We start from the raw sequence: 14,738 nt of genomic DNA on the forward strand, positions 1-14,738 counted from the left end.
AGCAGTAATGCAGATGCTTTTCTTTCTTTCTTTTTTTTTTTTTTTGAGACGGAGTTTCGCTCTTGTTACCCAGGCTGGAGTGCAATGGCTCGAGCTCGGCTCACTGCAACCTCCGCCTCCTGGGTTCAAGCAATTCTCCTGCCACAGCCTCCAGAGCAGCTGGGACTACAGGCGCGTGCCACCATGCCTGGCTAATTTTTGTATTTTTAGTAGAGATGGTGTTCACCATGTTGACCAGGATGGTCTCGATCTCTTGACCTCGTGATCCACCCGCCTCGGCCTCCCAAAGTGCTGGGATTATAGGCATGAGCCACCGCGCCTGGCCAGTGCAGATGCTTTTCAAAGATTCTTGTCACAGTTAAACAGCAACTGAAAAGAAGGGAAAATAACTTGGGGATCAGATATACTTTCTTTTCTCTTGTCTTTATTGCTCTTAATATCAGGTGCCCCTCCAGTGTGTGAAAATGGTATGAAGCCTGGAGGCCTGGCGAAGGATGAAGAACAAGCAGAGAATGGGAATATAAAGGGACAGACCAGTTTTGCTCAGCTCTAGACTTCTTTTTATCAGCTGTCATGTCAAATAATAGCAGAACAGTGTAATGATTAAGAACATGATCCTTGAAATGGAAACCTGCTGCTTGACTAGCTGTGTGATCTTAAATATTTAACCTCTTACATGAGTCTTTGCTATCTCTTACTGTTGTTTATAAGGATTGTATGAGATCAGGTATATCAAGTGCTTTAACACAGTATCAAGCATACTGCTTGTACAATCAGTAAATAGTTTCTACTGCTGTTATTAATGGTATTATTTTTGTAGAATTTGCTAGACATAGAATATTAATAAAATTCCACTTGCGATTATATGTAATTATACTGTATACAAAGAAGTGGGGGAGAAATCTCAATTATTTGGTTGAGTTAGAATTTCAGCACTTATATACTTGATCAAAATAAACAAGTATTGAAAATTTTTGTGTTTTCGTCTTCTGAAGTACCTATTAACACTTTGAACATAGAGTACATAGTTTCCATACCCTTTTACCAAAAGCAATGGTGTCATTTAAAATTATATTTTTATGTATACAAAAATCACATAATATTGGGATGCAAAAGGCACAATTAACAAGTGGTGAGATATTTAAATACACTGTCAGCTTATTTTGCTTAAGAAAATGACTTGAATATTGTGGGAAAGTCAAAAGTAAATTAATAGTAGAATATTTATTTTAAAGTAAGGATTTTCAACAGTACCAAGACACTTTACTATTTGGTCCAGTCCCTTTTGAGGACGCACAGTGTCTGATGTCAGATAACTATGATTTTTCAAGATAATGTTAAAAATAGAGAAATTTGTATTGATTTTATAAATTTTATAGATTTTAAATTGAAGCTTGAGATAGGAACAATTTAGATGTCTGTTAAGAAATCTGTTTTTCATGAGTCATTTAAAAAAAAAAAACATTTTCCAGCTGAAAATTACTGTCTTTTAAAGATCTTGCACTGTAGTCATAATCTGGACAAATAGCACTCGAGTTCTCTATGTACACATCTGTGTATGCATACACACATACTCTTTTTTTTTTTTTTTTAAACTTTTGAAGCATAAATCAGAAAGCATTGTTCAACACTGAGGGAAGGATTCCTTTTGTCTTTTGTCAGACTTACTGATCTAATTTGGTATTATCCTCTTGTGTGTGACTTCTATTTAATAATTCTGGTGTTTCTGTAGTCATATAGAATAAGTGAAAAACAGATTTAAACCAAGAGCTCTCGGGTGTGTTACACAGATCAGCTTTCAGAATCACTTGATTTAGAATAGAACACTTAGGCTACTGATTTGAAATGGAGATAAGTACTTTAACACTTTTTGTGTTTTTAAGTTTCACAAGTGTTATAATTGTCTTCCTGGTGATTTATCCTTTAATAATAGAATCGGGGTAAAAAATGGTTATTAGAATTAAGAAACATTCTGACTAAATTAAGATTGACAAATTTACATACTTGTATGAAATAAAAACACTATTTTAAAATCAGTAGGTTAGTATTTCTTGATTTTAAAATCATCATAGAGTACAACAAAATTACTGTGAAAATACTTGTGTCATAACACTCAGTAAAGTTTGTTTTTCTTTATTATTAAAAACTTGATAAAAATGCATTGTATACATTGTTCATCCTAGAATTGTGTTTGTCAAACATTTGTAGTTTTCCCCATTCCTCCCAAAAAGGTTTTTAATTGGTGATGCAGAATATTTGTCATCTACCAAGTTAAAAACTGCAGGTTTGTAAACTTGGCACTCCAAGAAAGAAATAGATGCCATAAAATGATTAAGTATTGGCATGTGTATACCTGCTGTCAGGAAATAAACTTCCCGTATGTTGCATTTTGGCAGACATGCGTCTTAAAAACGTATTGAATGAAACTGCACCTGCGCTCTTTATCTTTTTTCAACAGTACATCCTATTTGTGCCTTTAAGTAATTACTTTTGCTTCAATTACTTTTACAGATATATTTGAGTCAGATATACATGAAATTAAATGGTGGTACTGTTTAAGAGTGCAGTAATTGGTCTAATTGAATAACTCATTGAAATAGTAGTTTGGTTCTTAACACCAGTGAGGAAACAAAACTTGTCTGTTTTGAAACATTTAATAACTATAAAAACTTGAGCCTGAGACACATTAATTTTTCACATTTTATCATGTCATGTCAAAATAATTTTCCCCGATATATGTATTAATAAAAGAAATTTAAAAGAATATCTCAATTATTTTTAAAAAGTAAATACTTTCATGAGAACTGCGTTGATGAAACATCTGAACTTTATAATGTGTTTGTGGAATAACTCAACTAAATCTTATTGCATTTAGAACCCTAAAATAGGTCAAAAAATTTGTCCTTTGCACAATTACAATTTCCTTAAAATTGATAGTGATGTTTTATTTACATTTAATTATATATTAAAATGAAAAGCTAAATCTAAAATGAAGGCTCTTTTGACAGTCTTCATTTCTTGAGTTAAAATTTATGTGGAAAATATATGCAGATACATTTTATTGGCCCTAACAGAAGACTTAAACCACTGATTTATGCATGCTTGTTATTGCATGTTAATACACAGAATCCTCTTACACAGTTTTTTAAATAGATTCTTTTGGGAAACCTTTTGTTATATAATATTATAGTTTTCAGAATTACCTTCTTTAGAAATTAAAAAAATACTTTTTGAATTTCTTTATGTGATGAGTTTTAACTAAAACTTGTCCTATGGATGTAATCAGTTTTAACTATACATGCTTTTAGCAATATTTACAAATTGCACATTTGAAAAAAAATTGTCTTTTCTAGTGTAGTTTACGGTGGCGATACCTGCCTGCCTTTTCTTTTGCTGCGTTGGCACAGGCATTGTGCTTATTTTGTTGTAAATGGTTCCAGTATTTTATCAGTTCACTAGGCTGGAACTGATGAGAGGTAATTAGGTGACTGTATTTACAGCTTGAATAAGAAACTCGCCAGTGATTGAAGACAAACTCATTGGGAGGGGGCACAGGATCAATTCTCAGCTTGGCAAGACAGATCCCTACATACACATCTTCCAAGTGCAAACGGCGGATACCTAAAGAAACTTTAAAAATCTTTTCTGCCAGATCTCCAGAAAAAACATAACCAGTCCCAGAACAGAAGACAGGATAACGCTCGCTTGGGTAGAGGTCTGGTGGCATGTACCACTTGCTATCTTTGTTTCGATTGGGTGCATATCCTCGCATTAGGTAACCAGTAAAGTAGTTACGTCTCGGAGGCAGATCTGGCTTCAGTAACTTATGTATTAAATATTCAGTGTTGACAAACATGTCACTGTCAGTTTTCATAACATATGGAATGTGTGGACAGTATGTTGCGACCCAATTCATGCCCATTAGTGTTTTAATGGTCAAATTATAGTACGTATCTAAGTATTCCTGTTGAATTATATCATGATATTGTCTGCTTTCTTCCAGAATTGCACGTTGAAGGTAGCCATTTAGCTTAATACTTAAGCCCAACAAAAATATTCTTGTGATTTGAATACCAGGTGCTAGACTTTCATTGCCCCAAGTTTGCCGAATAGCTCTTCTAGCTTCTATTTGTCCAGGCTCTGCAGCTATTAGTAGTATTAAAAAAGGGCTTTTCTCTTGGCATTTTTCAGGCTCATTAATAATGTATTTGAAATGGTAAGAATTTGGATGTCCAGTACCTTTTTCATTGTAAATACTTCCATTGGCACCAAGTGTATTCTCCAGGCCTGTAACTCCCTGTGGTGACAGGTCTGTGTTATTAGAGTTGGTTGCTGTTTGAGGCCTCAGAGTTTGAGGGACTGTTTCTTTCCAAATGTTCCGAAGGGAGCTGTGGTTTGTCTCACTTTTTGTTGACCGAAATCCTCGGAAAGTATATGTCACAGGGTTTTCTTTGAATCCAGCTCTGCCTGGCAGCCAGTCATGATGATTGAAAAACAAAAACATAGCAAAAAGAAACACTAGAGAAAGTACTCCAATAAGATGAGTGCGGAACAGAGACCTCTTGGCATTCCAGGTCATCTTTGCAAAGCAGCAGTGTCTTCTCCTCCACTGAAGCATGTTGTAAATGTCCAGTAGTGGGATATGAGAGATTGGTGACCAAAAATGTGCTCTTCTCCTTAATATTATTCTTTGGCTGTCATTTTCCAATTCAGTCACATTGTCTCTCTTGGAGTCATTCTATAAAAATGAAGCACAAAAGTTTACAAAACTGCCTGAAAGGGACTTTGGATACTAATATAATCAGGGCACATAGGACCGTCTTAGGCACTGAATATATAACCCAGGAACAAAGCTTATAATTTATTTCCCCTTGGCAGCATAACTGAGAACAAGATTGATGTATTTAAAAATATACCTTTGTTGCACAGTGAGCATTTTAAAGAGAGAAAGTAATGGATTAATTTAATTGTCTTGGTACACTGGTCATTTGTACTTTTGACCCAAGTTGAAGATTTGAAAGTTGCATGTAGTAGAAAAAAATGTTAATAGATTTCTGAGAAAGGTTGTGTAAAAAGGCCTTGAGAACAGATGGAAAATGTATTGGCATTAATTAAAATTGATTCGACATACTATTGGTGGTATGGTGCACAGTCAGAGGCCTTTTTTGTAAAATGGTCATGTATCAGTTATGGGACAGACGGTGCAAGGTTGATTATGGCAGAGTTCTGTTAGTCACAGTACACTGCTTGGCATGTTTCCATTGGCCCCTACTGTGTCGAGAAAGTCAATGAGAAGATGCACCTGTCAAAATTAATTTTCAGGGTCCAGTAACTTCAGTGTAGGATTTTTAGACAGTAACAAATGTTTAACACTTTCAAGTATTTTTAAATTTTAACTTTTCATTGTATATATGAAGTATTCATGATGTAATTGTTCTTAGACTTAAGATTAATTTTAAAGCATAGCATGTAATTATCTTTGATTATCAGTGGCTTTGGCAGAACACTGTTAACGTATCTTGGTTGAGTCTCCATGTTAGAATTAAAAGAGCTACTTTGAAACTATTTAAAATTCTGAATTTCACATAATATATTTTTAAATATTCTTGAGTTGTACTTTATTCTGAATTTACAAGCAGAGAATTTCTTAAATTTTTAGAACTTGTGATAGCACAGTTAGGGTCCTGTATTTTAAATGGTTATGAGATGGCAATATGTAAGGTTCATAATGCCATATATTAAGAACCGGTTATGTATCTTGCAACAGGGTTTTCAGTGCATCACACAGATTTGTTCATATTTGTTCTTAGTGTTTCTGTTGTTGTTTTTAGTTCTGGGGGACCAATATGTTGAGGGAGTAGAGATGGGTAAAGAGCTGTAATTTAATTCCATTAAAGGAGGATAAAACTTTCTGGCAAGAAGGCGTGATGAATATGTAATTTTAGTTTTTCCAACTTTTTATTAGGAAAATGATTTCTTTAAGCAAAAGAAATCAACTGAAAAGTTTTAACATAGGAGCATTTGTTTATTTGAAATTACAGTGTATACATAAATACATGTATGTATTTAGCCTGTAATATTGAGATAGTCATGATTAATAATTTGTTCAGCCTTGGCATAAACTTAATTACCTTTAGGAAATAGAATTTACATGGAAATCTTCATGTAATTGAATAGTTATAAAGTAAAATTCACATACATAATGTTAAGTACTTTGAAAATATTGATTGAAAGTGTTAGGCATAAATGAATGAAAGTACTATTATAGTAACAGCCACTAGGAGGAGCAAGTAGGTGGGAATTTGATCAAATATCTAAGGTCCAACCGTGTAGGACCAGCATTTGAAAATTTCCAGTTTCTGAAATTACAGAGTACTTTTAGAAGTTATAATATTTCTAAAATGTAAAAAATTATTTAAGCATTTTGAAAGATACCAACAACTTTTTTCAAGTTTGGAATTTTAAAAGCAAATAATAGAGTTTGTTATTTTTTATTTACGTGAATTTAAACTCAACATTACTATAATGAAAACCAAGGCTGTTCACTGTACCAACAAAACATAGTTCTGCTGTGAGCTAAGCTGGAAATAATACAGCTAAGCATTCTGATTTAGAAATGCAGTGTTTTCCTTCTTGTACTTGTAAATAGTTGGCCCTTCTTTTTAGACCAGGGAACTATTTTGAAGCTTTTATTTCCAAATGACATATTTGGCAAATAGTAGTGACTCTCCCCCTCCACTTCATACCGGTAGATATAAGGGTTATGTATGTGAATTTAAAAGAAACAGAAGTTGCTTTTAAAATTTATTTGATAATCTGTTTTAAGTGTTAAAAAGATAAATTAAGTGTATCTATTTTCTGCTGATAAAATAACTCTTGGAATCTGGTTGAAGTCCAATCATTTAGATTTTTTTTTTAAGTATAAATTTATGGTTTAAGAAGGAGTAAACAATGGCAGATGTTTGAATGGATGTTTGAGTAAAGGACTGAGTAAATGAATGATGGAAAATAATCATAATTTATGTTATTTTTTTAAGAATGTACCTGATGTGATGTCTCCGAAGTATTTTAGTATTACAGAAAACAGCAAATTATTGCATACTGTAATCTAGCATAAATACATAGTTTTAGTCTTAATAAGATTTTTTAACAATGTGTGATAGAGGTGCATCTTAATTTAGACCTCATGGTATTTGTATGTTTGTAGATATTAAGCTGTTGAGATATTAAATCTATATAGAACTATAAATCTCCTAGTGATAAATGAAGTGCATTTGTCTAGCCTTAAAAAAATTCCTTATTAAAAGTTTTTCAGGTCTTATAAAATTTTTTGTTAAAAAGAAAATAAAAATAACCGTGCCTCCTTTTTATTAAATGATAAAATTATTCTCCAGTTATTGCCTGTTGTATTTTAATTCTTAAAAAGAGAGCATAAGACAAGAAAGTTCTATAGTATGCAAAATAGTTTAGCACTTTTACATTTTTAGAAGAAAAATAGCTTTGGTTTATCTTCTTTTTTGATAATATCTATACATAATATCTGTACATTATTGTGTATTTACATTTTATGGATGAAATTAATGGGGAGAATGTTACTGTAAAATGCTGTTCAGTACATACACACATACTACACACACAGACACACACACACAGTTTTTATCATTTGGCTTTTAAAAGTGTTGATATCTTTAGTCTGTTGGAATAGTACTTGATTTAAATGGTGATGGTTTAACAGAAAAACTGATTTTGAGATGTATAGGTTATAAAACTGCTTAATTGGTGACTTTAATGTGGAGAGATAAAGGTACCAAGAGGGACTTGAAATTTTTACAACCATATTTTTAGTACTATTTGATATTAGCCTATTATTAGGATAAAAATTCATCATTGAGAGTGATGTTGAACTGTAATAGAGTCTGGTAAACTTGTTTAATCTTCATTTTGGAATGTAGTACTTACATATTTTTTAAAATGTTTGCCTTTTGTGATTATTAGATAATTACTGAGTTGTAGAGTAAAATTGAGGAGAAATCAGGATCTTTGATAGATTTGTAAAATTTTAGAAATATCTTTGAATTCTTGAACCCTAAGTTGCTATTCTAACTACCATTGTTGCTATAATAGTTTATTTGATTTATCTGTGCCCTGTACTCACATATAGTGGTGGTAGTTCATTATTACATATTCACATAGCCTGGAAGCATGTTAGCTACATTTATATTTAATTTTTTGACCTTGTATTGCTGTTTGTGGATATTTTTGTATCAGAGTATTTTCATAGTATGTTTTTGATTTTCACTTTTAAAGTGATCATCAGCAACAACCTTAAATGTGATCATTTGGAATTAGTCTTTTACATAAAATACAAGCTCACTATTTCAAATAGTGAATTTTAAAAACAACTATTGATGTCTCTTTGTTTAAAGTTCTATTCATGGACGCTGTAATAACACCAGACTCTATTGTGGTGTTATGCATAAACTCACACTACCTTATGTGATCTTATGCTAATGCTTTCCTTTTAGTATCTTCTTGTAGCTTGGTAATACTTAAAATTTGTTGGATATTCTCTTTGGTTGTGTTGATTATCTTCATTTAGGGAGATGTTGGAGGGAAGATTTTGTTACTAAAAGCTGTTATATATTAAGGTTTTGTTTTAAAGGACTTTGAAAAAAAAGCTCTTAAGGCTATCCTTGCTACTATTTAGTGTAATTTCACTGCATTGTCTCTTTTGATAGCCATTTTAAAGAGAGCATTTAATTTACTAGATAAGGATTCAGTATGACCTAATTTGGTAGGATATTGCTGTGTTTTCCGTGAAGGGCTACAGATTTTTTTTTTTTTAAGTTCAATTTCTTAAGGAATCCTTTAAACACACCTTCTTATTTGCCTTTTCCCTCTGATATCTATAACCCAGAATTATTCTACGCTACATATTTAGCTGAATAAAGCAGTGACAGCTTGTCTTCTAAACAATGACAAATTTTAAAATCATATATTAAGAAACGCTTTCATAGTTTCAAGGGCAGTGAACTGGGTGAACTTGCTTATCAGGTATTAGTGCCTCCAGGGCTATAAAAAGGTAACACATTTAAATGACTATCATACACAAGATATTGACATACCTTCCTTGGTCAGGCCATTTATGTGGAGAGGATTATGCCCACTGAAAATACTTTTGGCACGCCATCACTTCAGCAAAAAAGATGCTATCGAACATGCGCACATCCCCCAACAGTCTGCCTCCTGCGATTGCTTTTCACAGTATCCAAAGTGTCCATCTGTCTTCTTGTCTTCGAGTTACCCTCCTTCTTCATATGGGTCCTAGTCTTCTGAAATTTTCCCTTTCTTTCATTTTCTCTCTCTTTCGTTAAACAAAAGAGCTATAGTTGTCCGTTGTGCTTGTAGCACTGTTGACTCTTCCCGACAGTTGATGCATTGAAGCTTTCTACATCTGCTGTTTTCCTGGCTGGACAATGCAGTGCTGTGTTCTCGTCTCAGTATCCATATTTCTAGTAATAACGCTGAGCTGCAATGTAAAGCAGCCAGAGCTAAAATATAGTGCTTCAGTTGTATTGGAAAAGAATAGGATTTACCTCTCTTCTTTCGTTGTTGCCTGGCAGCTGCAGGAAGGATTTTGAGCAGTTTTAATGGGGTTTTAGTCTATAATATGAAATCCACGGTTCCTCAGCTGCTGCACAGGCAGGCAGCAGTTTAAATGTGGGCTTGACAGATGCTCTCTCTGACAGAGCAGAATTTAACGTCACTGCTTGGCTGAATCCCACGTGATTGTTTGCATTCATTTTGACTAAAAACCTAAGGTAGGGAGAAGCTTAGAGATTTTGCTTTTACGTGATAAATTATATATGTTCAATGTAAGTGTAGTGATGAGTGAATAATATGAAAATGTGATGATTATGAAATGAATGGTTATGATTTTATTTTTTCCAGCTTATTTCCTTTTTTTAACTTTATTCTTAAGTACAGGCTTTCTAAATGTTTTCTGTGTTAGATGTTGGCTTTGTGTTTCTTACATGCTTTTATAAGGTGTAAGCAGTATAAGCTTTTGTATGTAAGTTGGTATAATTTAACCCCTTCACTACATTCTCCTCTTGAAGTTTTTTTTTCCTGCCTTGAAATTGCTCTTGATTTTACTAATATCTAATTAAGACCTATGGTTTCTATTGAAACCATATATCTTTGTAACTTAGATCTCCTCCCCTTTTTGCCCACCCTCCTTAGTTTTCTGGGGTTTATATATAAATAAGCTGTCATGGATTACTTTACTAATGCATGGTGTGATACAGCCCACTTCTTTTTTGCTCTTATGTGGTTTTTGGTGTTCTTGATGGCAGAAAACTTTATTTTAAATCACTTTTTAATGTTGGCATTTACTTGTTTTTTCTTTTTAAAATTACATGTATCATAGAATTCAATAAAATGATATATAATAGATATAGCACACTTGTGCAGGATCTTCTTGGGGGTAATGGAATTTTACTAGTTATGTTTACTTATTCTAATGTTTCAGGAAGATTTAATAACTTGCCATGAAGCAGATTTTATAAGTACTGCAGTACTCACTGAGATGTTTCTGGGGCAGGCACCTTTCTTCTTTTTTTTTTGCCAAGCAGTGAGGAAGATTTGTTTTATTTTTTATTTTTTTGTTGTAAATAGCCTTTTTATCAGCTTTTCCTCTGAGACTCTAGGGACAGTAATCCAGTCCTAGAAAGTTAGTTTTGGAGCTTAAGCTAAATGTTTACAGTTATATACACTTCATCTCACCTGCCTCCCCCATTAATATCTGCAATTTCAAATGAATATAGATTTATATTTTCTGATATTCAAAAAATTTTTGTCCATGTATTTTTGAGCTTTGCTGATGAAATGTACTTTGTAGTTTTAAGAACCCCACTGTATTAGAAATGTTAGAAGGAACATTAAAGGAAAAAAAAAGGAATTTTATAGATAGGAAACCTAAAGCCTAGATTGAGCTTTGACTTCTCCTAGTTAAGTTTGAAGGAGAGGACTAAAACCCAAGTGTTTTGTAGTCTGTAGCCATCTATACTACAGTTCTCACTACTTTTTAAGAAATTCCTTGACTAGATAACAGAACCTACTTAAGATAACTTATTTTCCAGAAGTACAGGTTCATTTTTGTAGATCAGTATTTATTCCTTATATAGGATTTTAAAAATTATTTATATTATTTATATTATTCCTTATATAGGATTTGACTATGAAGCTAGCCACAGTGACCATTTATGGAGTGTTTACTCAAAATCAGATTGTGTGCTAAGCTTACTTGAGCTGTTAGTGCAAATGACTCTCTTATAATAGTTTTATTATTGTAATACTCACTTAAAAGATGAGGAACCAGTGCCTAGAGTTGCAAAATAATTAGTCCAAATATTAGTTAAATACTGATAAGAAAAGAGGCCCAGCTGGGAATTGAAGAATGATTATCTAAATTCTTATTCTCTGTGTGTTTTTTTAATCAATCTATTACTACCATTATTCTCCGTTACTATATTACATGGAACTGCTAGAGAAATTGTGGAATTTTTTTTTCTAACACTGGCACAGCGTACCCAGCAATCATTAATAGAATAATAAATGAATGTTTTGTATTTTCACTTTTTTTTTTTTGTGAAAATACAAAACATTCATTTATTGGTTAACTACTATGTACAACATTTGCATTTAGGCATAGCTTATTAAGTGTAGGTGATACAAAGTTGATTTAGAGACATTCCCTACCTCTTTCTCCAGGGAAGGACTAAACAATTTTATTTTTTTTGGCCAGTTCTTTTGATTGTATTTTTTTGATGTCTCCCTGGGTTATTATACATCTTGATTATTAAGAGAGCCTTATGGGTAACGTACTCATTAGTGCTTCTCTACATTATTGGGTTGAGTCCCTGAATTTCCAGTGGGGTTTTTCCCCCCCGTACATGCTTGTTAAGGGGCAAATATTTAAACTTCTAAATACTACTAACAAAAGGTGCCTGTGTACTTAACTGGAATTTACTTCAAACTTTAAAGTACACCTGCAACCTGTTTCATTTCTTTTTTTTTTTTTTTTAGAGACGGAGTTTCACTCTGTTGCCCAGGAGTGCAGTGGCACAATCTTGTCTCACTGCTGCTTCTGCCTCCCAGATTCAAGAGATTCTTGTGCCTCAGCCTCCCAAGTACCTGGGATTACTGACGTGTGCTACCACACCCGGCTAATTTTTGTATTTTTAGTAGAGACGAGGTTTTACTGTTATCCAGGCTGGTCTCAAACTCCTAACCTCAGGTGATCTGCCTGCCTCAGCCTCCCAAAGTGTTAGGATTACAGGTGTGAGCCACAGTGCCCAGCCAACCTGTTTTTTAAGTTTAAGTTAGGCTGGTTAAGAACTTTACGTAAAGTACAGAAAAACAAGGCAGATGTGAGATTAAAGTTCCTTTAGTAACTTTTTCTGGCAACCTACATGTTTCCAGTCAAGAGAAACTAAAAATCTTATGACAGGAGAGCTTGTAGAAGTTCTTCCTTTAGTCTAGTTTCTTTTAACATCTGAATTCTATGGTTAAACTAACTCAGTAAGTGTGACAGGTTTCTTTGTCAGACTCAGCAAATTGGCAGCTGTTTTGTTAAGTGTTATAGTTATAAATGGTTTGTAATTATCACTTGCATGTGTCTATTTTTAATCTTAGAACACATCCGTGATGGAGAAATAAGTAACTCTTACTATGTGCATCATGGCCAAAGCTGTCCAGGCCAGTTTTAGTACTTAACTGGGCATGTCTAGTACAGACCTAAAGGAGTCAAAATTTAAAGATGGGAATTGTAATGCCTCCTAATTCTCAGTTTTTACTGGATATAGAAATAATTATTTTTGTATTCATGTAGTTAATGGTTTTGAATAATCATTACATGTTGAGTCAGATGTAAATCTGTTTAAATGGCTACTAAATAGTAACTCATGGAGTTACATCATCTATTTATCTATGTATATACATTCAACTATATGTCCTTGGGGGAGAGCACTTCAACCAGGGTGGATGATTTTCATTTAATTGGAATGAGCAGATATCCTTGAGTGACATTAGAAGGGAGACATGAATCTGGTCTTCCTATATTAGTCTCCATTTCTGTTTGTGCTTTATTATGAGTGGCTGGTCTCTGAATTCAAGGAATTTATTTCAGCTGGGGCTTACTAGAAGTACCAGCTGTTTTTTCCAATGCTGGACAAAAATCTTAATGTTTTAGATCAGGTATAATTTTCACTATACCTCTCTGAAAACTGTCACTTGACACAGTTATTTAGAGACCATTTTAGTTTTATTGAGATGACTAGAAAAGTTTGCGTGATGTTTTCCTGGAGTTTATTTCTCTTGACTGTTTTTATTTAAAATCAGATGCAGTCTTTTTCATTACATAAAGGATTTGGCCAAATGGCTTGTTTTTGGTTATTTAATGTTAGTGGTAGTTTCCCCTTTTTGAAGGAAAGTAAAATGTTTATTGAAAGCTTGTAATTTTCCTCTAAAGTCAATAGATGATTTATGAACCAGCTTTACTTTCCTTGAACTCACAAAGCAAGAATTAGCCTGATTGCAAATAAGCAATCTCAGAATGACCACAAGTGTCAGTGTTTGCCTGCCTTATTTTTCTCCTTCAGTTTTCATCAAGTTGTGCTGCTGCAGATACGCATGTTGTTTAAGAATTTCTTTGACTTGAAAACAAAGCTAAATTCAAGTGTCTCTTTCAGAACTAATTATAGACACCTTTATCTGTTTTGCTTCATGCAAACTATTAACAATGAGCATTTACAATCAGCAGTGATTTGACTTTAGTATGCTTGTGTATTCCTTGATTTTTCTGTAGCACAGCTGTTTCAGTCAGGAATAATACTCTTAGAGCTGTGGTTCTCAAGGGGGCAGTGCTAGGGGTAGTACTGCTTTCTAGGAGGTGTTCTAGAAGTTTGTGAGGGTGTTTTCAGTTAACGGGATGATTTTTAAGAGCTTTTCAGGACCAGGGGAGGTAGTAATCCAGTGGTGTGTGGGACAGTCTTTGTAAACAACAAAGGCTAGCTCTGTGTTCTGCAGGACTTCTGATTGTTTCATTGGGTATATGTGTAGGTTGAAACACTTTTATAATTAAGTAAATTTAAAACATAATTGGAACATAAAGTATATTTTGTTCAGTTTTAACATGCACTGGATTTTCTAGACATGTAACTACAGTGTACAATGAGGGAAGCTTGTACTTGGCTTTGTTTTAAACATTTCAGTGGTTCACCATTTCAAAAAGTCAAAATTGTTCTTGGCATTTGAGTCACCAATATAATATACCAGTCTGTGGGCATTTGTAATTGTTACTTTCAGTATGACTTTATGTATAGGAATAGCATCTGGTTAGTATGTCTTCTGGTATAATCGTGTCTGAGACTTACATACTGAAATGCATATTTTTATCATAAGTCCCTTTCTGTTTTTTTTTTTGTTTTTTTTTTTTTTGACACAGTCTTGCTCTCTTGCCAGGCTGGAGTGCAGTGGTGTGATCTCAGCTCACTGCAACTTCCACTTCCACCTCCCGGGTTCAAACTATTGTCCTTCGTCAGTGTCCTGAGTAGCTGGGATTACAGGCATGTGCCACCATCCCTGGCTAATTTTCGTATTTTCATTAGAGATGAGGTTTGTCATGTTGTAGGCTGGTCTCAAACTCCTGACCTCAAGTGATCTGCCTGCCTCAGCCT

At 33.6% G+C, this 14,738-nt stretch overlaps 2 protein-coding genes across 2 annotated transcripts in view; one reads left to right on the forward strand and one right to left on the reverse strand.

Annotated features, from left to right (window-relative positions):
• The window catches only part of CDC73 (cell division cycle 73), a 137,710-nt gene that overhangs the window by 51,949 nt on the left and 71,023 nt on the right, over positions 1–14,738 (forward strand). The gene's annotated exons all lie outside the window — the stretch shown is intronic.
• On the reverse strand, positions 1,206–9,742 carry B3GALT2 (beta-1,3-galactosyltransferase 2). Its single transcript, XM_012444607.2, has 2 exons — positions 9,126–9,742; positions 1,206–4,738 (listed from the first exon to the last, which is right to left on the reverse strand). Exon 2 carries the CDS (start codon positions 4,616–4,618, stop codon positions 3,350–3,352), a length of 1,269 nt encoding a protein of 422 aa, XP_012300030.1. The 5' UTR covers positions 4,619–4,738; positions 9,126–9,742; the 3' UTR covers positions 1,206–3,349.

The sequence above is a fragment of the Aotus nancymaae genome, unplaced genomic scaffold, assembly GCF_030222135.1.
Source record: "Aotus nancymaae isolate 86718 unplaced genomic scaffold, 86718_ANA_hifiasm-v0.15.2.pri h1tg000108l, whole genome shotgun sequence".
Classification (NCBI taxonomy): Eukaryota; Metazoa; Chordata; class Mammalia; order Primates; family Aotidae; genus Aotus; species Aotus nancymaae.